This window comes from Tenrec ecaudatus, chromosome 12 (assembly GCF_050624435.1).
Source record: "Tenrec ecaudatus isolate mTenEca1 chromosome 12, mTenEca1.hap1, whole genome shotgun sequence".
In the NCBI taxonomy this organism is placed as follows: domain Eukaryota; kingdom Metazoa; phylum Chordata; class Mammalia; order Afrosoricida; family Tenrecidae; genus Tenrec; species Tenrec ecaudatus.
In genome coordinates, this window is record NC_134541.1 from 126,468,930 (window position 1) to 126,492,407 (window position 23,478).

At 59.5% G+C, this 23,478-nt stretch overlaps 2 protein-coding genes across 3 annotated transcripts in view; one reads left to right on the forward strand and one right to left on the reverse strand.

The window, feature by feature from the left end:
- CASTOR2 (cytosolic arginine sensor for mTORC1 subunit 2) overlaps positions 1–4,950 on the forward strand; it is a 51,628-nt gene extending 46,678 nt beyond the window's left edge. The window contains exon 9 of the mRNA XM_075564827.1: positions 95–4,950. Within this exon, the coding sequence (XP_075420942.1) occupies positions 95–160 (66 nt within the window). The 3' untranslated portion in view covers positions 161–4,950. The remainder of the gene's footprint in view (positions 1–94) is intronic.
- A 3,485-nt stretch (positions 4,951–8,435) lies between these two features.
- On the reverse strand, positions 8,436–23,053 carry RCC1L (RCC1 like). 2 transcript variants are annotated; one of them, XM_075564828.1, is made up of 11 exons: positions 22,739–23,053; positions 21,358–21,487; positions 20,525–20,653; positions 19,980–20,046; positions 18,838–18,889; positions 18,079–18,163; positions 15,536–15,717; positions 14,775–14,862; positions 13,978–14,151; positions 11,800–11,885; positions 8,436–9,317 (listed from the first exon to the last, which is right to left on the reverse strand). In XM_075564828.1, exons 1-11 carry the CDS (start codon positions 23,051–23,053, stop codon positions 9,240–9,242), a joined length of 1,386 nt encoding a protein of 461 aa, XP_075420943.1. In that variant the 3' UTR covers positions 8,436–9,239. The 2 variants fall into 2 exon arrangements, with proteins under 2 accessions (XP_075420943.1, XP_075420944.1); XM_075564829.1 differs by lacking the exon at positions 11,800–11,885.
- Between the last annotated feature and the right edge of the window lie 425 nt (positions 23,054–23,478).

A 23,478-nucleotide genomic window follows, 5' to 3' on the forward strand; every position in this document is an offset into this window, starting at 1 on the left:
GCCCTGGGTGGGGGCGGGGTTGGGGACCGGCGGGGGAGGGGGAACGGGGGGTCAGGTCCCTGGCCTCACGAATGTCCACTCCCTGCCCCTGCAGGTCCCGGAAGAGAACATCAATAGTGTCGTCAGTGCCCTGAAAGTCAGCCAAGCTGAGCAGCATTAGGGGAGCCCTGCCTTCAACCCCCACCCCACCAGCTCCAGCCCCCGCCCTGACGTTTGTGCTTGCAGTATTTCTCCACAGACGGGAAAGGGGCCCCAGCAGCCCTGGAGAAGGGCCTTCTGGGAGAGCTTCCACGCCAAGGCCTCCTCCCCGTCCGTGCCTCTCCGGAACCCCCAGATCTGCCCAGTGGCTGCCTGCCTCCTGAACCCGCCCCTGAGAAGGGTCTCTGAGGCCCAGGTAGCCTGTGAGCTGCTCTCCTCTCTCATGCACACCCCTCAGTCAGCCCCACCTCCTCCAGTGAGACTCTGTCCTTCCCAAGATGCCCTGGGGCCAGCGCAGGGGCTGTGTGTGTGTGTGTGTGTGTGTGTGTGTGTGTGTGTGTGTGTCTGTGTCTGTGTGTGTCTGTGTTACATGGAGGGTCCCCACCCCCCACCCCGTGCTCGGACTGGTCACAGCACACAGGCCTCTGGTCATCGGCTCAGGGCCGGTTCCCAAGTAGAGGTGGGTGGGCCGCCCTCAGGTCAAGTGGCATCAAAGGCATGGCCAACAGCAGGATCGGGGCCCCCAGCACCTCCCCGCTGGGCTCCCATCTCAGCTCTCCTTGGGCCCCTCCACTTAGGTCAGGCTGAGTCTCAGTTTCCCCACATGGGGTATCCCCAGCATTCTAGATCTGGGGTCTCTTAGGTCATCCCCAACCCCCACCAGTTGACTAGACCAGCATAAGACCCCATTGCCCCACCCCTACCCTGTGCCCTCTGGGGACTGGGAACTTGACCTGGGAGGCAGGTTAGCTGAGCCTTAAGGAGAACCCCAGCCTGGTTTTAGCGTCTGACGGCCGGGCCTGTGCCAGGCTGCTGTGGGCAGCGGCCCGTCTGAGGGTGTGCAAGAGGGAGAATGGTCTGAATTCTCTCGGGGGGTCTCCAGTCTGAACCCTGTGGCCCCAAGGACAAGTGTGAGAGTGGGCACGGCCATGGGGAACTCGCCCCCCACCCCAAGTGGATGTGAGCATCCGGAGGAAACCACACCCGTGGTGCCCACACGAGGCCTCCCAGCCCACCACGTAGCCAGGGCTCTGGGGGGTCCAGGGCAGCCAGGTCATGCTGCTCCTGGAGGGCGATTCCCGAGCCCGCTGACCCTCCCTGCCCTGGAAGCCCTCCCATGGAAGCCTGTCCGATGCCGAGGCCCACAGCACAGATCAGGAGTTCCTCACTCCCCACTCCTTTTTTTAAGTTAATTCATTTTGCACAAAACAACTCAAACCTGCCTACTGTTTGCTGGCTCCCAAAGGGACCCGGCTGGCCAGAGGGGGCCCCGGCCCTGGGGCCTTGTCAGGTGGTGGCTCTCCCTCCTGTTTTGCCTCCATTCGGGCAGGTGTGTGGGGCTACCCTCGTGTCCCCAGGCAGCCCCCACTCCCAAGTCCCCAGGCTGTTCCCTGTTGTACACACATATAAATAGCTGTGTTTTATGTAGATATAGATATATTCTGTAAATAACATATATCCTTGAGCAATATATATGTTAATATATACTGTTTGTGTGCGTGCGGGCTGGGGGGCCTTGGCCCACCCCGCGTTGGCCGGGCACCCCCGCTCTGAGCCACCATAACATTTTTAATTCAAGTATAGAGGCAATACAATGACTGGAGAAACCCGTCGGCCCCTTGCTCCCCACTCTTGAGGACACACAACCAGCAGCCGAAGGAGCCTGACCCCGGCGTCCAGGCTCCGCTGTGGTTTCCCTTCCTGGGCCCCTGCCCCACTGCCCCCTGGCACCCTTGAAAGCTAGACCCTGCCTGGCCCCCCACCCAAACATCCTTGTTTTATTGGGAGAAATGGGTACAGGGAGAGGAGGCATTGGGCTCACACCCCTACCTTGTGGGACATTCTACATCAGAAGATCCAGGCCCACTGGGGTGTCCCAACTTCCCGCCTGCCAGACAGGCCCCCTCTCCTCCTCAGACAGCTGGTGTGCTCGCACATCCTGGCATTTGGATCTGCAGGCTGAGCTCGGGCCGTAACCAGGAAAGGCGCGCTTCACACACCACCAGACACACACACGTTTGTGTTAGGAGGTGGTTGGTTGGCACAGGGACCCACCCCCAAGCTGATGCCGGAGCTTGGCTGGACAGTGGACTCTTAGGCTGCGTGAAGAAACTGGTTTCTTTCCCTTGTTTTCTGTGCGTGCCTGTGAGGCGCTTAGACGGTGGCCTGGGCCCCACAGTGCCAATGGGGGAGACGGGGGTGTGACTCCCCAGTGCTGTCCACCCTGAGCCTGCCCAGCCACCTCCGGGCTCCACACCTGGAGGAAAATTCCGAGGGGACGGAAGGTGGTCCCAGCCCACTGGCAGTGGTCCTGGGCTTCTTCCCAGTGGGGCCTGGGCGAGCTGGGACTCGGGCCAGGCTGGGGCCAGCCTTGTGCGCTAGGAGGTAATGCTGTTCCGAGGGGTGACAAGGCAGCCTGGGCCGGGCCGGTGTGCTGAGAATGGATCAGGCAGTATAAGCGCCCCCACCTTCAGCCTGCTGCGCTCATGGAGGGGGAGAACTGTGGAGGGGTTGTTAAGAGAAAGACAAGCTCACCGCCACCTGCCCTTTATAAACATCTTCCACTTCGGTTCAGCCCCCCAGCTTTGACCAGCAGAGGCATGGACTTAGCTCCACACCTGCGTCCTCTGCAGGGGTCTCTTCAAAGCCCCCAACAGGGTGTGAAGAGCTGGCCCCCCGGGATCTTCCCAGCACCAACATCAGGTGGGTCAAGAGCCTCACAGACCACCAGCCTTCTCCCTCAGCTCCAGGAAACAGGCTGCTCACTATGACCTCGGGCCACCTGATCTCTGGGCCCATTGGGTCCCTGGCAGAAGGATGCTCTGAGGCACCTGCCCCTCCTGAGGGGACAGGAGACTGGACGTGGGCAAGCAAGACTCAAGGCAGAGGCAGACGGGGAGGCCAGGGCCAGGCCCCCGCCGGAGCCATGAGTTCGATTTGCCTGACGAGCTTAACAGATGGATGAGGGCGGCTGGTCACGAGCTGCTGTGTTCTTTGGCCAGGCTTGGGGAGTCCCTGCTAAGGAGGCTGCGAGGTGTAATGGGTTACGTGTTAGGCAACTCACCGCAAGGTCAGCAGTTCAAAACCACCAGGAGCTCCATGGGAGAAAGAGCTTTGGAGCTTTCTAATCCCGTCAAGAGTGACAGTCTCAGAAACCCCCAGGGGCCATTCTACCCTGCCCTGCGGGGTCACTGAGTCACTACCAACTCCCTGACAGTGAGTCTGTTGCCTTTGTTTTTTTGTGGGGGGGGCCCATCTGAGTGGGGGCCGGGGGCTGCAAAACCAGGCTCTGGGACACCTGCCCCTTTTGAGCCAGGGCTAGGGAGCTGCCCGTCTGTCTCTGCCAACCCGCCATGGGGAGGACTTGGGGAGTGGAGCATGAGGGTCTCTCGACACAAGGTGTGAGCTTTGGCCCCTTCGGGTTACCCTGATCTCACATGTCGGGGCCAGATAGGCCCGTGCCCTCCAGGGAGAAAAGTCAGCCACGGTGGCTGACAGGCTGGAGACGGCTGAACCAGGTGAGGGGCCCCGCTAGCTACCTCCCTACATCCAGAAGCCCACCCTCAGCTCTTTTCCGATTGGAGGCTCGGTGGTGGGCCCCCATCCCCTTCCCACAGCCTGTGGGGAGCCTGGGTGGACTGAGGCAGGCGCGCCCCTGGAGCTGTGATGAGTTGGTCGCTCTTAGAATGAGGGGTCCTAGTGGCGGTCCATGCCGGGCTGCCGACAGCAGGGTCAGCAGTTCAAACTGCACCAGCTCCTCGGGACAGAGAGGAGGCTCTGCTCCGGGAGTCGTCATCCCTGAAGCCCACAGGGGCGGTTCTCTGCCCTATGGGGTCGCTGTGAGTTGGAATGGACTTGCTGGCCATGAGTTGGGTGTGTTTTTGCTTTGTGATTTGTTTCTTTGGGTCTGAGAGGAGGGGAGCAGAACCAACGTACACAGACTTGGGTACTCATGCACACGTGTGCGGAGCTCAGGTCGGACCCCCGTCTCATTCCTTGTTCCGAGCCCTCCTGGCAGGCTTGTCCCCCTCCCCCCACTGTGTGTACAGAGGGGATCCGGTAGGGGTGAGGGGCTGATGCAGGTGGAGAGTAGGGTGTCCTGGGAATGTGCCCTGGTAGGAAGACCTCTTCCTAAAACAACTCCCGGGGGGGGAAAGAGGGGACCCACTGGGGCTCTGTGCCCCTCCCAACCCGGGCTGCCTCTTCCAGAGTCCCTAGGCCTGAAACAGTATTTACAGCAGGCAGGCTCAGCCAGCAGAGCTGGACACCCAAGGAGGGGGGGGTCCTCACTAAGACCAAGCCCAATGCCATTTCCGTTCCGCTGCCTCTGTTTACCTGTTCAGAAAGTGGCCAGGAGATGTGGAGCAGGGTCCATCCCAATGCAGTGGGGGCCCACACCAGGAAACCTCCCTCCCCGCCCACCCTCTTCTTGCTCAATGCCAAAATCATTTCCGTTATCCTGAGAATGGGGTACATGGGAGGAGGCGCAGAGGGGCCCCTGCCCTGTGCAGGGCCTCAGCTGGTAGACATGCTGTGTTCCCAGCAGCGGCAGGCCCTTTCGATCTGTCACTAAGCCCCAGCCCCGGGGACCCTTGCCCCTGGGGGCCCCCATGCTGACTCTCGTTGAAGAAACACAGACCCGCCCTCAAGACTCATGTACTGTACGCTGGAGAGAGGAGGAGGGGGGAAAACGAATGTTCCCCAGACAGTATATTTTGTACGTTGTAAAGTATTCATTAAAAACGAAAAAGGAAACGAATGAAGCTGGCTGGTAGCTGTGTGGATTTGTGCTGGACCCTCTCCCCTTCCCACAGCAGGGGCCGGGGAGGTGGGAGGCACCGGAGCAGCCAACGTTCCCAGCCAACACCCAGAACCAGAAGCGGGTCTGTCTTTGGGGCTGCTTGTCAGTGGGTTGGCATGATGATGGACTTGTGTGCCAGGGTTGTGCTGCATCTAAGATTCAGGAGCAGTCCGGCAATACAATTCTGGGTCAGGGTAGGGGGTGCCCAGGGTAGGGGATGCCCAGGGTGGGAGGTGCCCAGAAGTCCTGGCAAAGACCAGGGGATCACAGGTGGAGGCTGGCTCTTGGTGGGAAGCCTCGGTTCCTCCCTCGGTGTGTCTCCCCATAGGACCCTCGGATGTCTTCCCAGGATGGTGCCCGCTTCCTCCAGGGCAAGAGGTTTGAGGACCCCAAACACAAGCCGAGATGGTGTGTACCCCGGCCTCACAGGCCACCCTCTCCAGCAGGCTCTGCCACAGGCTCCCGTCTGCTCAATGGACAAGGAAGAGCTGCAAGGGGCGGTCAAGGTCACCGGAGCCACCTTGGAGATGGGCGACTGACTACACCCATCACTTCCCAAAAAAAACTCTTGACAGAGGGAGGCCATGGGGGTCAAATGACGGGTATAGGGCCTGGCTTCCCAGCCATGGGCCCTCTTCCCTGCTGTGGGCATTATGTCCCCAGGAAGGGTAACAGGAAGGATTGGCACCATGCCCAGCATCCCTCCGCCCAGGGTGGCAGGCTGCCCAGGTACCTAAAATGAGCAGTCAGTTCTGGGGCCTCTTGGGCCTGTTGCTTCCTGGCCCTTGGACGTCTCCATGGGGGTGGGGGCGAGCCAGGCTCACAGGGCCGAAGACCTGGGTTGCCCTTTGCTCTGGCCACTCCCTCCCTCCCCCTCCCCCCTGCAGGAAAGGCCCCAGAAGTGACCATGGGCCTGGAGTTATCTCACCATGACCTTGAACCCAACAATGCTCTGGCTGCTGGGGAGGTTTCCGTTCAGCCCCCAAGTCCTCCAGCTGTCCCACTGGAGCCGGGACGTCGGTGGGCACCTGATGGTGCCCTGCAACAGCCCCAAGCCATTGTGAAGGCCTTCAACGCTTGACTTCCCTCCCACACTGCACACTCACGTTCACGGTCACCGGGCTGTGCTGGAGCCCCTGCACCTGAGCTGCTCACCATGTCAATGGTCTGTTCTGGAAGTGCAGAGCCAGGGTAGAACATGGGGTGGGAGGTAGGGTGTGTGTGTGCGTGTGTGTGTGTGTGTGTGTAAACCTCGGCTCTGGGTGATAGAGGACAGTAGGGTTGGGCATGGTAAGATGAGGGAAGGAGGAGACGAGCTGAGAATGATGGCCTCCAGGTGCTGGACAATGAGTGACAGGAGGAAGAAAGTGGGACAGCCAGCTGTCAGGGTGCTGGCTGGCTCCCGCTTGGCTTTTCAGTGGTGTTGAGTCATGGGACGGCGGGGAGGGCTCCCTAGTGTAAGGGAGGCCCTGATGGTAGCCAGCCCCTCGGAACTGTAAGTGGAGCACTCTTCCCAGTCAGGCTATGATTCCTCCTGGGATGCAGCTTTGGCCGCTCCTATGGCAGGGCTCCCAACCCTCCCTACACTTTACCATCACCTGGACACAAGCTACACAGGACAGGGCTCCACCTCAGTCTAATGCAGTTGACCCTGGTTTTCAAAGCCCCCCAAGATGATTCTGTTGTCCAGCCAGGGTTGAGAAGCCCAATGTTTGGAGAGTCTGCTTAAGGGGGTCCCAGAGACCCCTGAAGAACATGGCTCTTTTGTTCAGTCGACAGAGGGCCTCATCCTGTCTTTCTTCAGTCCGGAGACCAGCAGACCAGGCCCCACAGGAGCAGGCATGGGCTCAAGCAGCCTTGTAGCCATTGGGCTCCTGGCACTCCCAGGTGCCAGTGGGAGTGGCACTTCCTCAGGATTGCCTGTGGGACCAATATGCACCACTAACACAAGCCTGGTCAGCTTTTTTCCGTCCACAGGGTGCATGGGACATTCTTCTGCTGGGCATGTGGGCTCTGCTCTCTGGTCTCCTAGCGTCTTAACTGAGTCCTGGTTGCGTAGTGGTAAAGTACTGAGCTGCTAAGTCAAAGGTTAAGAGTTTGAAACCACCAGTCACTCCGAAGGGGAAAGGTGGGACCTTCTGCTCCAGTAGCGTTCCAGTCTCAGAAACCTCCTCTGCAGTAACCCCAGGGCTCACTTGACAGCCCCAAAGAAATGGGGGGAGTAGGAGCATTTTCCCAGGCAAGAGTCCCTGCTGCTGCCATGACAATGACCCAGCTGGCTGGCCAGCTGCCACAGGTCATTATTCTGCCTCAAGCTGAAGCCTTTCTGACACCCCATTCCCCTGCGGGAGGCCTCCAGGGGCCACAACACTGCTCCCTGTCCTGGTCTCTTCAGTTGGAGGCTAAGCTCCGGGAGACCTGATTTCTGCCACTGCCATGTGGGTGCAGGGTCAAGCGTGGTAGCACGTGCAGCTCCCGCCAGACCAGCTGTGTGGGAGCTGAGCTGTGGGCTGGAGTCTTGTCCGAGTGTTAGAATGGGCCTGGCAGAGGGGTGCTTGCCTGGGCTGCAAACACCTCCAGGAAGATCCAGAGAGCACGGGGGTGGGGTGGGAACAAAGTGAGGAAAACTTCTCAGCCAGAAGCAAACCCCCTGAACGAATGAGGAGGTGCTGGGGCCTGAGGGTTCATTCAGGCCCTTCCTCTTAGGAGACATCAAGGTCGCTTGGCATGACATGGGCCACAAGGTCAAGGTTCAGCATCCTACTTTGGTGAGAAGCGACTGGCCTTAGGAAGTTGGTGAGCGGCTCCCTAAAGTGTAACGACTGCTCCCCTCTCACCCAGAGAAGGGTGACGACAGTCAGACGTGGCCCCGGCTTCCACACTGAGACCTAAAGCACTAGATGGTTCCCAGCTCCCACCACCAACCACTAGGAAAGGGGCCGGAGAAACCAGGTGGGACAAAACTCAAAGTCCTAGAAAAGGGCAGCTTACAGGTTGGCTAGAGACTGGTGGGGACTCTGGAGACTGTGGCCCCTAATCCCCCTTCAGGTATGGACTTGAACTCACCGGGGATTCAATCTTCGGAGAAACAGACTGGTGGACAAGGGGCACAGTAACACCAGGGAGACACTCCCTTGTCAGAATAACTCCCCATGGGCAATGACAGGGGTGGCGCTTCCCAAGACCGAGGTCCAGGAGGCCGGGAGGGGGAGGGAGGGAGGAAGCAGAGGCCTGGCAGAGAGACTTCAGCCAAGCAATCAATGACTCGAGACAAACGCGCACAGACTGATGGGCAGGAAATGGCTCACTCAACTCAGAACAGGTCTTCTTGAGAAAGCTCTGCCGCTGGCTTCGATTTGCCTCTGTATCAAAAGCCTTTTTGAAAAGTTAATCTGCAAATGCTCAAGTAAAATTGAAAAAGACTACTTCTTAAAAATAAAAAGGCAGAGAATGGATTTTATTCCAAAAAGATTTTTAAAAGATGTTTTTCAGGAGAAAGACACGTTACATTATTAAATCAAATGCTTTTATAATTTCTGAACCAGCCAGCCAAGTTTCTGAGGGATGTGTTCACAGCCTCGCCCCACAGGAATCTGGCCGGGATTTCCTTCCATCGGGGGCTTCTCAACTTTCCTGGCCGGCAAAGGATGATTACAGGGCTCGTGAGTGAAAGCCCCGGGGCCCAAGCTCTCGGCTCCATGGGCAGCCTGTCAGGGCAGCGTGGGCAGCTTGCTGTGTGCCCCTCAGCCAGCTGGCTGGGCACAGCCGATCAGGACTGGTGCGGGAGCATGGTAGGGACTCTGTGGCTGGCCCGGCCTCCTCAGCTCACGTGGGCTTGGCCCAGGCACTGCACAGCCTTCTCCATACAAGCCAGGTCCCACGGGGGCAGAGGGGCCACGGTGACCTCCTGAGGACACAGCTGTCAGCCACTGCCGACGACCAAGCTCTGGGCTAATGACACTGGGGAGTCGTCACGTGTGGCAGACTGCCCCCTCCATCCCTGGCAAGGCCGTGAGCCTCACCCCACCCCTCGATGCTCACTCCTAATGGCTGCCAGGCTGGGCTGCTTTCAGGTCTCCTTAGTGAGGAAGGGGGCCGCATCGCCCAGACCAGACTGGTACCCTGTCCCTGCTACATGTCACACAAGGTCCTGACTTGGCGACCTGTCAGAGCCCCTGCTGGCAGGCACAAAGGTACTCTTGAGGCCGGGTAGCTGTGTGTGGCAGGAGAGGAGGGCAATTCAGATGAAGGACTTGGCCAGAGTCACCATGTGGTCCACGCCGCAGGCCACATCCATGGGCTCCCCGGGCATCGTCACCTGCAACACGAGAATCACGCCCAGTGAGGTGGGGATGCCCCCCAGGAGGCCAGTGGGCTCCCCCACAGGAGATCACATAGGCCCTCTGTGTCCCGGGGTGAGCATCCAGTCAGCATTCGAGGGCTGCTCTGGGCAGGAGCATGGCCTGTCCTCCGCCCACCCCCTCCACCCCAGTCGTCCCCTCTGGACAAGCCACCACCAAGGGCAGGCTGTTTGCAAGCTGCGGGCCCACCGGGTCTCAGCAGGGGGACGGTGCCCGTGCTGACGGGCTCGCCAAGGGACAAGATGGCCATGAGCGGAGGCAGACGCATTGGGCTGTGACAGTGGCGCTCCCTCCGTTTGGAGGTGCAGGGTCCTGGTCTCCTGGGACATCAGTTAACTGCACCAATCACCATGCTTGTGCTTCTGTCTACCTGCTCGCCCACTGCAGGGAGCCTGCAGGCTTCACGGCTGATGAATGAACGGCAAACTGAGGCACAAGTGGGCTTTTTCTGCCCTGGGCCACAGAGAAAGGGGAAGGGCCGGGAACAGGAGGATGTGGCATGTGCAGCTGGTGGCCTCCTTTGCCATGAGACTGGAAGACGGATGGGGCCTGGTTGAGCATTCTGATCAGATTTCCATACAGGAATCCTGATCAAAGTGGGGGAAAGCACAGAACAGAACGAAAATTCTTAGGGACTCCAGACCTCCTGGAGCCGTGGAGGCTGGATGAACCCCTGAAACTCAAGACCAACCCCCTGAAGTCTTCTGTGGGCTCTCTGAGAACCACCAACAGAGGCTCAAAGGGGCGACAGCCATGTTCCTGGAAGTGGGACCGCTCACGGTGAGGCTGGTTACACCATCTGAGGAGGGTGAATGACGCCACGCCGTTGAGATGGTGCCTGTTCTGCTGTGCTTATTGACAGAAGCAGCAAAATAAATGACAATGGACAATAAAAAAGCCTCTCATTCTACAGCCGCACCTGGTCAAGACACCCCCACGGCCCAGGGTGCCCGGCTCCAAGACTTCCACCCCGCAGGACAAGAGAGAAGGGGGCCTTTCTTCCTGCTCATTGCTCTTACTGAATAAACCATAAAGCCCACACCGTGACCACCAACCCGGCAGTCAGCGAGGGAACAACAGAAGGTACGAAGCACCTTTTGTCCCGTGTGCAGTGGTGAATTTCCTCACGACCTTCCTAGCCACCGTCTCGGGAGAAGCCCTGCCTTCTGTAAGGCAGCATCAACCCTGCGGCAGGGATCTGAGAGCCAATGTCTTCGTAGCTGCTGTCACCCGGCTGAGCAGGACTGGGCAAATGTGAGGGGCTCTGGCCCACCGGGGGCTGGATAGCTTGCTAAAAAGTGGAACCCATGGGGAGGAGGACCTCACCGTGGGGACCAGCCAGCTTTGCCATCTGCCAGTGCACACGCACCGTCTCAGAGGCGGGAAGGGGGAGAAGTCACTGCCATCTGTGTGGGTGTGTCCTTAGGACCCAAGGTGCCGCACTGAACCCCTCATCCAGGGATCAGCGTGGGACACACATGGCAGACGGTGAATGATGGAAGGGGCACGGAGGGGCGGCAGAGAACCCAGGGCAGGAGGCAGAGCGGGGGCTTGCGCCCTCCCTGCCCTGTCCAAACAAGCGTCTTCAGCAGCCTGAGGAGAGGTCGCAAAGCAAACTCAGGCTGCTGTCGGGCAGCCCCAGAGCAGCAACTCACTGCTGTCGTGGTGACCGCGCCAGCCCGACACCTAGCAACCGCCTCGGGCCACTGGCCAGCCGTGGTCCTGCAGCGGGAGTGCAGCCCACTCACCACAGCCACCAGCTGCCCCTCAGCACCTCTCACCCGACCCAGAGTGCTCTGCGTGGACAGCCCACAGTGGAGGCAAGACAGACCAAGGCGATCAGGGGGCCACGGGCCTGCGGGGAGGCTGGGGTGGTGCCGGGCACAGTGCAGACTGGCCGCGGTGAGCAGGGACAGAAGTTAGCGAAGGCTGCTTTTCGGCCTCATCGCGGTTCCAAGCAGCTTCTGTTCTAAACTGAGTGGCGTGGCGGCAGTGCTGCCGAGGGAAGCCGTTCCGAAGCCAGGAAGGGTCACAGGGCGCCAGGGACATCGGGGACATCTCTCCCTGTGATGACCAGCTCCTAAAGCCAGCGCCCGCCACTGAGTCAGGCAGCCACCTTCCCTGTGGCTGCGCCTAGCACCAGGCACCCCCTTGGCACTGAGCCCAGCCTAGACCTCCGAGGCCGGTGAGCCCAAGTGAGGGGTCTCCAAGGGGGCGCCCCCAGAGGCCTTAGGAGGGAGGGAGTTGCTTAGGGCCTATACCCAAGCCTCTGGGTATCACCACGTGACCCCCGGCTCCTCTCAGGCAGGCACTGGGCTTCCCCTTCGCCCATGCCCTGGCCCAAGACCGGAGTGCTGCAGCCTGAGGCCCTGGCACTTCCTGCCCGCTGCCAGCAGCAGAGAGCTGCCACCGCCCGCGGCCTGTCCTGGGCCGACTTACCCTCCACGGGAAGTACTGGTCTTCCAAGCGGCCGATGCCCAGGCACCCCCGGACGTTCTTGCCCCACACAAACAGCCCTCCTTTGTCTGCAGAGAGAGAGAGAGAGAGAGAGAGAGAGAAAGGGCCGCAAGAACAGGCTTCCCAGAACTGCCTGTCCCGGCAGGTCTGACAACATCAGGGCTTGTTCCTCAAGGGGGGGGTCAAGTGCATCCCTCACCTGCCCTCAGCTCCTAACAAGCACCCCCCACCCCCACCCCCACTGAGCAGACCCAGACCCTGGTCAAGCCCCAAGCATTCTACTTTGGCAAAATTCCACACACACCCAGCTCAGGCTCCCCTTTCTGGGGAGCACATGTCAAGAGGCAGACGGGGATGGGGTAACTAGCTATGCCGGACGCTGGGGACAGGATGTGACCAGCAGACAGGGCGCCTGTCCTCACGGGGCTCTATCGAGCCAATGAGCTGGAAATAAACAGGACTGCACCGCAACGGGAAGAGCGGGGCACCCCAGAGCCCGGGCCTGGTCTGCTCCCTCTGGCCACTTCGCCTGGACAGCCTACCCAGAGGTGGCCCTCTCACCTCCCACGTCCCATGGAAGCCGGGGCAGAGACACCTGTGCTGATGGAAGCTGCTTTCTGGCCGCTGACACAGCCTCTCTCGCCGGCTGTTCCTCCGCTTGGACTCTAAGTGTCCCAACACTCGGGATGCTAGCGGACACCAGCCTTCAATTCCCAGGGAGCCCCAGGCAACCGCCGGACACAGACACACTGAAGGCCTGAGTCGGGGGTCCCATCCCCCCACCAAAGCAGCAGGAACTGGGACTTAGATTACAAGCCTGCTGGGTTCTGGTGGGGGGGGGGTCTCAATCCCACAGCAAGCCCACTGCTGACTCACAGTGACCACACGGTGGGCTTCGGGGAACCGTCACTCTTTACAGGAGAACGCCTCGTCTTTCTCCCAGGGAGCGACTGGTGGGCTTGAACTACTGGCCTTCCGGTTGGATAATTCACTCCCCCACCCCCCAAGGCTCCCAAGGGGAACACAGGTCGAAATGGCCTGAGAGGGCAGCACCGCCCAATGGCAGACAAAGAAGACAGACGCTCCTCTCACAGCAGAGGACCTGGTCGCACAGGGCTCCCAGCAGCTGCTCTCTGGAGAGGCGGGGCGGTGACGGTGACTTGGGATCGACAGTGGAAGGAGACTTGAGAGCTTGGGGTTTACTTTTAGGGGTGGGGGACTGTGATGGAATACTTTGATGGGACTGTACAAATGGTCAAAGCCTGAGAACATTCCAGAAAAAGGATCTCGGCCACACGCACCGTCAGTTCACAATGACGCCTAGTGGCTCAAAGCAGCCTTGCAAAAGGCACAGGGCCCGGCCCCAGGCCGAGCGGTGGACAGTCCCTGAGCTCGATGCTGGCTGCCGTGCCTGTGCCCCTGACACAACCAGAGCCAGGAGGACCACCAGCCCGGCCACAACCATCCACACTGTCCCCAGCACAAAGACAGCCCACACTGACCACTGCGTCAAGATGTTCAAACACCCAAAAGAAACTACGACTGACCACAGGGCGTGACAAATTGTTAACTGCAGGGAAGTGGTTTAACTGACTAAATCTCAGTGACACTGCGCGTCTCACTAGTGACCCCGCAGAGCAGCCGCATGACCTGGGAAAGGCCCGGGGCCGGGAAGGACCCCAGAGGAGGCTGGTGGAGGGTGGAAGACCCAGAAGTGTGCCCCAAGGGCAGAGGGAGGCCGCTGCCCGCCTCTGTGGTTGGAGGCCTCTCTCAGCCTTCCCCTCGATCCCCCTCCCTAGGAAGGAACCCAGGCCAGTCTCGTCATGCACAGCCGGGGGCAGGCCGCGGTTTGGGAAGGACAGGGTACAGGATGAGCACCGCACATTCATCTCCTAATGGTCCACTGGGCGCTTGCCTGACCTCTGTTGGCGTCCCCCAACACCCTGACTGGCTGAGCAGCCCCTTTCTGGCTCTAGTGCCTGTCTATCGGGGAAACCACTTAACCAGGAGCAGAGCCACAAAAGCAAAATGCCCAAAGCTACACTGCACACAGACGGCTCGTGGTCTGGCCCCCAGGATGGAGAGCTGAGGATGCCCCACGGTCTGGGCTGAAGTACAAGAAGCATCCCTCTCCCACGTCACCTGGGGGCTATCACTTACTGGTAAGCGCAGCAAAGTGGCTGAGGCCACACCGGACACGGGAGACCTGGACTTCCGGGTTACGCTCCGTCCAACCAAAGAGGGTGGGTGGAATCATTTCGGGGAGCGCCGTCTCCACGAGGTTGGGTCCTTTCCCCAGAATTCCATAGCCCCACACAAACACATGGCCATCTCCTATGGGGCAACAGAATGGCAGTCAGCCGGCCAGCCTCCCCAGGACCCCAAGTGCCCCACAGTCGGTACACCCACACGCATGCCACCGCCCCTCCTGTGGGTCCCTCGGACAAAGCAGCGAGCCAGCTAACCCATCTCAGCCCTTCTCACAGCTGAAGGCCAGCTGGGATGGGACCCCCACCCGGGATGGGACCCCCACCCACCCACGTGGACACAGGAGGACCTCAGAAGGGCAATGTCCCCATAACAGAAGACCATGCCAAGGCAGTGACAGCTGGGGCCTGACGCTCTTAGAAGTGAGTCGTGGGCCATGAACTAGCCCAGCACTCATCAGGGGTGACGGTGGTCCCCCCAGGACTCTTCTCCCATCTGCCTGTCTCTTGGCCCCTCCTCTCAGGAGGGTTGGGCCAGGCAGAGGGGCTGCTGGAGAATGTCTAGGCTCTGGTGCGGTCTAGGCAGAAACCCCAGGCAGAGTCTCTTGCTCTCACAGTGAGTGAGTGAGCTCCAGCCGGCCGGCTGACCCCTCCCACAACCCCGTGCCCTTCCTCTGTGCTGTGGCCAAACATCTGTGGATCAGACACGGACCGCCTCTGTCTACCCACTGAAGAGGCAGAGGATCTCACCATTCAGGATGGCGCAGCCGGTCCCGCTGCATGCCGCCTGCTTCACCTGCCCCACGCCCGAGAAGGGCAGATGCCGTGGCACGTTCACCTGTGGGAGAGACCCATGAAGTGGGGCGGGAGGGGGGGGCGACAGGGTGGAGTGTATTCTGAACCACGATCAATACAGATGTGTCCACGTTCATTTACTCACACTGCCTACAAATCCTGTCCACCCAACAGGTGCCAACTACCCAACTAGGTGCTGGTGACACCAGAGGGGTTGGGGTAGGGGTGAGAGAGCTGGTCTCGTGGGGGGAGTGCCATGGTCTCAGAGTGCCCAGCAGGGGCCTGACCCAGCTCAAGGGAGAAGGAAGAGCCGGCTGGGCGAGGAGAGAGGAACCCTGGTGGCGGTGGTTGAGCGTGGGCAGCTAAGCTTGAAACTCCATAGAAAAGTGACGATCTCGGACATGCACGGGGAGGTTCTACCCTGTCCTCCACTCAATGACAGCGAGCGTCTGAGTCTGTGGCCTCGGTGGGCATGAGCTCAACAAGCACGTGCCCCTTTTGGAACAAGACGGGCAAAGACACATCCTGCTCTAAACCAGACCCCGCTCCTCCAGGGATTAGGAAGGATGGCTTCTGAGCCTCAACGTTCTCTCCAGGCTCCCACGAGACTCCCGAGAACTTCCCACATTGCTCCTTGAGGAAGAGCTTCTGAGAACTGCCATTGGCACTGCCCGGTTCTCAGCGTCCCCCTGAAGCACGACGCAGGTCACCAGTACCTGTGTGGAATCCGTGATGGATGCCAGCTGCAGGTACTCGGAGTTCCCCCAGCCAAAGACGGCGCCCTCCGCAGACACAGCCAGACAGCAGTCCCCGTAGGTGGCTACCTGGGCTATGTTCACCCCGGCAAGGTCCCCACCCAGCTTGGTGGGCACGCTGCTGATGTTGTAGTGACCCAGACCTGGCGAAACGGAAATGATTACTTATCATCTTTTTCTTTCAGCCAACCCTCGTAGCCCACGTACCAACTCACTTCCAAAAACCCATCTGGCCGCTCACGAATCGATTCTGGCCCAGTGACCTGGCCCAGTGACCCAACAAGGCAGAGCAGAGGAGCCCCTGCAGGTTTCTGTGGTTGGAACTCTTTACAGGTGCAAACAGCTGCATCTGCCTGCTGCTGAATGGTTCCGCTCTGGGTTTGAACCGCTAACTGGTAGTCAGCAGCCCATGGCGCCCGGCACTGTCTTGTGAAGCACTTTAGAAATACCAACTCCGAAACCCCCATCTGCATCTCTCTGCGGTACACACAACTCACTTCCCCCCGTTCGCGCATGGGGCTGGCGGACGCACACAGTGACTGGCCGTTTTAAAACCTTTGGGGTCTTCCCGAACCAATGAGAACATTTTGTGAGAGAGGACGCCACCTGTGAACTGCCCTGCCAGGCATGAGGGAAAAGGAAGTTCCTAAAATTCTGTACCCACCTGTCACCCCACCATGCATCGCCCCAACTCCCCCCCACCACACTTGGGAGCGCAGTTGGCAACAGTGTGAGGGAGCATGGAGATGCCAAGGGCTGGGCACCCTGGGGTCGCAATGGTTACACGCTGGGGTGCTAAGCTAACGGCCAGGTCAGCATTTGCCATCACTGGGCGCCCCAGGGGAGAAAGGCGGGTGTTCACTCTGTAAGGTGTTCCACTCTCGGACACCCACAGGGGCAGTTCTCCCCTGTCCTATTGGGTCGCCATGACTGCCATCAATCAACTTGATGGCACTGAGCTCCTGCTGCCCCAGGACAAGTGTCAGTAGTATGGGCACTGCATGATGGGTAGTGCGGGCCACCCTCTGGGCAGAACACTGACCCTCAGACCCTGCTATAAGCTGAGGTTCCTCAGCCGGTCACCATGGTATCAGACTGATGGCGCCCTTAGCAATGGGAGAAAAATGCACCGATGTTGGCCTGGGGCTTCCCACCAATCAGGCTCCATCAGATATGATCCCACACCCAAACACTGTAACACGCACGCATTCAAGAGGAGGAACAATCGGCCGTCAGACACCAGTCTCTACTCTCTAGACTGGTGATGCCACGGGCTAAGCTTGGGCAGTTAACCACAAGGTTAGCAGTTCAAACCCACCAGCCACTCTTTGGGAGGCAGTTCAGGCTGTCTGCCCCATATAGATATACAGCCTAAGGTGAGTCAGAAAGTGGGTTTGTGGGTCCACCCTGCCTCCTGGACTATGCTGGGGCCAACACTGTCCTTCGGCGTTCACCCATCTGCCTTCCTGTTCTGAGGAGCATGTTGCTCACATGTATCGTTCGTTGTTCAATTTGCAGGCCTGTCATCTGTGGGGCTGAACGGAGATCCCGGCTGTGGGTTCGGATCCAGGTTCCGCCAGTATCCATCAGGCAAGTGAGTCTGGCTCTTTTTAACGGTTCCCCATTCCCCCGCATTGCCCAGGACCCTCTATTGTGACCCTGTCACAGGGGTGGGCAGCAGCAGTCGGGCACCATCCAGCTCTTCTTGTCTCGGGCTGATGATGAGGATCCACTCGCCCTAGTTGTTTCCTTGGGATTTCCATTTCCTCCACTCTTCTTTGTTCCCGTCAAACGTAACACTTATGTATCGTTTACAAATACTAGACATTCAACCCAGAGCCCTGAGCCGATTACAGTGTAGCAATGCTACCAGACAGACTAGACTGCCTCCTAGGGTTTCTCAGGCTGTCCACTTCTATCGGAAGCGCCCACCCCATGGTGTTCCCGTGGAGCAGCTGGTGGGTTTGAACCAGGGACCCAGTGTGAGCAGCTGAGCACTGTAACTTCTGTGTCACCCACTCTCGCATGCCAAGAAAGACTGGTAAAGAAGAACTTGGCTGTGTTGCAGGGCTCTGCAAGGCAGGAAGAGAAAGCGAAGACACAAACTGCCAAGGGCAAGAACAGCCACTGTGCAGTGTGGTCAGGGGTCCTGGTGGCCTAGTGGCGTAAGCGCTGGGTTGCTGAAGGCAAAGTCGCCGGTGGAATCCCACCAGCTGCAGGACGCCGTCTGCTCCTGTAACGAAGTTGCAGCCTCTGAGAGTCCTGGGGCAGCTCTCCGCTGCCCTCTGTGAGTCAGCACCCACTCCACAGGAGCTGGTTCGGTCACGGAGGCCTTCCTTCACTAGGGAGAGCATCACCACACCGAGGCCCTGAGGCCGTGGGCTGCAGGGAACCCCAGGAAGTGGCTGAGAACACCAACGGTCAACTAGGAAAGGCGGGTCCAGCACGGGAAAGCCCCAGAGCTCACAGCCCAGCCCCACACGGGCCAGGTGAAAGAGTGCTACCTGTCTGCCCATCGGCACCCCAGCCGCAGGAGTAGACCTCTCCTTTCTCCGTCAGGAAGAGACTATGGTCCTGGCCACAGGCAACCTATCAGAGGGGAAAGGGGACACTTAGAACCCAGTGCCCCCAGTAGTGGCTTCCAAAGAACCAGTTCTCCCCACCCAGACGGCCCCCACCTGCCTCGTTCTCGTGTCACTGCAGCCCAGCCCACCCGGAAACTGCACTTGCTGACGCGCCCCGTACCCGTAGGGGCAGATCCAATAGCCCTCCATCTTCTCCCTTTGACGAGCCTGAACCTTTCTTGGCCCCATCCCTTAGTCAGCTCTCTAGGGGCTTCCCACTGTGGTCACCAGCAACTCCTCCGCCCTGTGCCCGCCAGGCTTAGAACCCTTCTCCGGGCTTCTGTCTTCTCTTTCGTCATGTCTCTGGCCACGTGCAACGACCCCCAAGGCTTTAGCTGTCACCTTTGCACAGCTCACGACACCCCCACAGCTCTACCCAATCCACGCCTCCTTTCCTAGCTGTCTGCCAGAGCCAGACGCCATAGGTCCCCGGCACACAAAGCCATCCTTGAGAAACAATCTCAGAGAAGTCAGCCGGCCTCTCCCCCTAGTCTTAGCCTACTCTGTGCTCCCCATGTCCAGCCTGAACTCTGGTCACTATTTTCACTATGACAACGAAGTCAGAAATTCCTCCCAGAAGTTTGCGCCACCCCCACCCCAGTGAGCAATCTCGGGAGCAGCTCCAGGCCGGCTTCTCACCTGGACCACCTGCCCGTCAAAGTCCTGCAGTCGATGCACTCGGTGGCTCTCACTGGTGGAGAAACAGGGGACATGGTCACAGGCAGCATGGTGCGCCCCTGCCCCTCCCAGTCTGGCTCCCGCCCCCTTTCTATCCCTTGGCTTATTCTCTCAGCAACAGAGCCACTGTGAAGACTCTCAAGGTCAAGAACCATCCAGAGTTAAACCCACACCAAACTCATCGCCATCCAGTTAGTCCCGACTCACATCAACTATAACTGTCCGTGGGTTCCTGAGACTCTAACTACTGACGGGAGTAGAAAGGCTCAACTTTCTCCCAAGGACCAGCTGGTGGTTTTGAACTGCTGACCTTGCAGTTAGCAGCCCAACGCATAATCACTACGCCACCAGGGCTCCTTAGGCCTAAGAAACTAGACAATGTAAGATATGAAAATATAATCTATCACTTATCAAGGGTTCATGAGGGAAGGAGGGAGGGAAAATGAGGCGCAGACACCAAGGGCTCGAGTAGAAAGAAATGCTTTGAAAACGATGGCAGCATACCCAAATGTGCCCGGCACGCCGGATGAACGTGTGGATTGTGACAAGAGATGCAAGAGCCCCAATACAAGTATTTGCCCACAAGAAACCTGTACACGGATATTTATAGTGCCTTTATAAATAACCACCAAACTGGTAATAATATGTGTACCTCAACTGCTTAATAAATGAACTACTAAAAAAATTTAAAGAAAAACAAAATCCCTTAAACCCACTGCCAGGTTCATCCCGGCTGCGTGACCCTACAGACAGAGTAGCTCTCTGACTGCCTTGCTGTTCCCTGCTCCGCCGGGCTCCTGGGACAACACCCTGAGGTGAGGAGGAGTGGAAAGACAATTAAAATGAGGGGACGGAGACAGGAGGCTGTCCTAAGTGAAGCAAGTTGAGAACGAATCTTCCCTAAAGGCCAAGAACCCAAAGGCGTGTTGTGCGCCAAAACTGGTCCTCACCGCCCCCTCGCGTCCAGCTCAGGACTGGAGTGAGACATGACCTGGACCCACTTCACGGCCCTCCTCTCAGCATCTCTCGCCCCCATGCCCCCCTACCTCTGAGCAGCCCCCCAGGAGGGCTAGCCAAGCGAGGACGGTCCCCTGGGCACTCACCGGTAGATCTCACCTTCAACCACGGCGCGGCCGCACTGCCCGTAGGAGTTGTTCCCCATGCTGAAGACTGACGAAGACAAGGGCTGTGAGATCCCCGCGGCAGCTTCCACCCCCACCCGTGCTGATGCTGACTGCCCAGTCTCCAAGGCACAGGCACGTCTGGCCCATTCCCTCTGCTCCGGGCCTAGTTCTGCCCCTCGGGAATTCCAGATGCCCAGGTTAGCACCCTGTCCTGTGTTCCTGCCCCGAGGTGCCCTCGATGCCAAAGCCCCTCTTAAAAGAACGCCGGCTGCCCACCTGCCCCTTGGCCGACAGTGCACACGTCAGGCAGGGCAAGGAAGCTAACTTGTAGACTGCATTCTCACTGGCCTGCCCCTCAAGGGGGGCTGCCGGATTGGGCAGGAGCCTGGACACTGGAAGAAGCCTCAGCACACAGGCCGCTCGCCCAGCTCAGGGGCCGCATGGCCAAGGGGGCAGGTGGGGAGGCCTAATGAGATGTTGATTCAACACCCCCACCCACCCATCAACCTTGCGAGGGCTGTCACCTCCTTCTCGGTCTGTCAGGACCAGAGAGTGCGCTCGGCCGCAGGAGACCTGCCGCACCTGCGTCTCCTGAGGGCGGTCCAGAGGCAGCGGGACGGGCGAGGGCTCCAGAACATACTCGTACCCCCGGCCTGCAAACACACAACCGACAACCCAGTGTGAACGGAACCGCACCAGGGGAGTGGTCCAAAAACTGGACTTGGATATGCTTCTGCTGTGGGGGCTCCCGACCACGAAAGATCCAGGGGCTCCTTCCATAGAGCCAGCCCGGCTCCAGCCCTGTCGCTCACAGGAGGGGTAGGGGCTCGTGCGAAATGGCTCCAGACTGGACAATTCTGCAGGCTGTGGCCCATGTGACTTCCTCAACCTGTACGTGTCAAGAAAAGTGATTTGAGACGGCTTTAAAGCCCTGAATTGCAACCAGCTGCGAGGTGTGGGCCTTTCATAGCTGAGGATTTCAACCTATCCTATAAAAAAATCATACTCTGAAAAACTGGCTAATCCACACCATCTCAAGAGGATCACTGGGGACATAACGGCTATGCATCCGGCTACTGACTGCAAGGGCAGCAGTTCAAAATCACCAGCCACTCCTGGGGAAGAAGGCAAGGTTTGTAAACCCACTGGGGCAGTTCTACCCAGCCCTATGTAGAGATGCTACAGCCAGAATCTACTGAGTGTGTGGGTGAGTGAGTCTGCTTCAAACCACAGGGCTTTGCCAATCTGTCCACTTTGCTGCAAGGGTTTAGTTTATGCAACCACACCCTGGAAACGCTGTGCTGAGAGCTTCCTCAGAGACAAGGCAGCGGGGTGGTGCTGAGGTGGGGATACTTACTTTTATCTTTCCGGCTCTGGTGGAAGCCTAGCTGGGAATCCTTATTGAGCCCCATGCCCCAGACTTTGGTAACATCCTTGGTCCGAGAGGCCAGCAGTGTGAATCCATAGCCGCAGGCAGCAGAGGAAATCTGAAAGCAGCACCCCCGCAAAGCACTGATTAATTCCCGAGCTCAAGCTTTTTCAGCTAATGACAAGTTACTTACCAAACCTAAGACCAAACGCAAAAAAAACTTACGGCCATGCGGTCAGTGCCGACTCACAGTGACCCTGAAAGACAGGGCAGAACGGAGTTTCCTAGACTCTCACTCTCACCCTGCCTTGCTCCCAGGGAGCAGCTGGTGGTTTTGAACTGCTGGCCTTGTAGTTAGCAGCCCTGCCAGCACTCCACCTGGGCTCCTGAAACGGCTGACCTCATCTACCCTTCATAATCGGGCTATGAAATGGGCATCGCTCCACCTGGGCTCACAATTAGGTTCACAGGCTGCCTCAGTTTGAGTCTGGGCATCTTGGCGCTCTCTCCCTTTGTAGTTGGGCGGGTGGAGAAGTCAACTCTCAGCTTCCCCCTCTGTGAAGCAGGGGCAATCACACCAGCCTCTCTCTCTGATGGTTGTTAGTAAGATTAGATGAATTTAAAAAATTAATAGCGCAGCTGTTGTTGGGGGTCGTGGATGGGGGAGAAAATATTCCCACGTGTATGTAATAAGACATATTATCGGGAATCAAGAACACTCACAACTCCAGAGGAGTCCTGGAGGTATCATGGTACGCTGACCGTAAGATCAGTAGTTCAAATCCACCAGCCGCTATGCTGGAGAGAGTGGGGCCTTTTGCTCCTAGTGTAGAGTTCTCGTTGGACACTCACAGGGCCAATTCTACCGTGTCCGTCAGGGTCACTATGACTCGGCATGGACTCAAGGGCAGCGAACTTGGTGTTGAGATTCAATATTAAGATGTCAAATAACCCACCACCCAATTTGTCACCTGGAATTTTAAATGTCCTTAAATTTGTCACGATCGTTATTTTGTTGACCTTGGCAGAGAAGCCAGAAGCCAAAAGGAACTCACGTCGGCTTTTTTCTAGTCGCCCACAGAAAAGCCGACGCGCGGTCCCCAGCTGTCACCTTCTGACGGCGGCCCCCTCACCTGCAGCCCTTGGCGCGGATCCCAGCTCTCGCCAGGCCGCCTGCCTATTCCCGCGCCCGCGGGGTCCGCCGGCGGCTCACCAGCCGGACGGCCCCGGGTTCGAACCCCGCCGGGTGCCCGGCTGCGGGGCCTCGGGGGTCCCTGAGCGCGCCGTCCGCGCCCCGAGCCCCGGCCCGCCACCCGCCACCCGCTCCCCGGGAGGGTCGGGCCCCGAGGGTGCAGGGGGCGGCGCGCACCTTCCGATCGAGCTCCAGGCGGTAGGGCACCGCCTGGATGCGGCGCCGCGGGCGCAGGCCGGCGCGGAGCTCGGGCCCGGAACTGGGCACCACGAAGGTGGGCACGCCCAGCGCCCCCGAGAAGCTGAAGCCCCACACGAAGATGCGGTCGGCGCGCTGCGCGCGCTCGCCCGCGTACTGGAAGACGGGCGCGTCCGCCTCGGCCTCGGCCGCCTCGCGCCGGCTCCGCGGGCGCCCCGCCGCCGCCCAGTGCCCCCGGCGCGGCCCCGGCCCGCCCAGCCGCCGCCCCAGCCGCGCCGCGGCCGCCAGCGCCATGCTCCGCCTCGCGCCTCAGCGGCTCCCGGGCGCCGCCATCTTGCGTGACCCTTGACCTCACGCCCCGGCGGAAGAGGCCGCGGCCTCGTCTGCGATTGGCTGAGGGCAGCGTCCCCGGAGGGCCGCACCTGGCGGCGCCGGACAGGTGTGGTCGGCGCCCTGGGAACCTCGAGGGGACTGGCCCGACGACCTGCTCCCGGGCCAGCGCGTCCTGGGGGCGTCCCCGCCGCCCACGTCTGTTTACGGAGCCGCTTCCCCTGCCCGCCGCGTCCCCAGCCCTGCGGTCCACCCCCCACCCCCACCCTCACCCCGAGCCTCAGTGCCACCCAGGCCCTCTGGCTCACAGCTGCCCTCGGCCCTCGGGGACAGGGCGGAACTGCCCCTGCGGGTTTCTGACACTGTCACTCTTTTGTTGTTGCCATGGC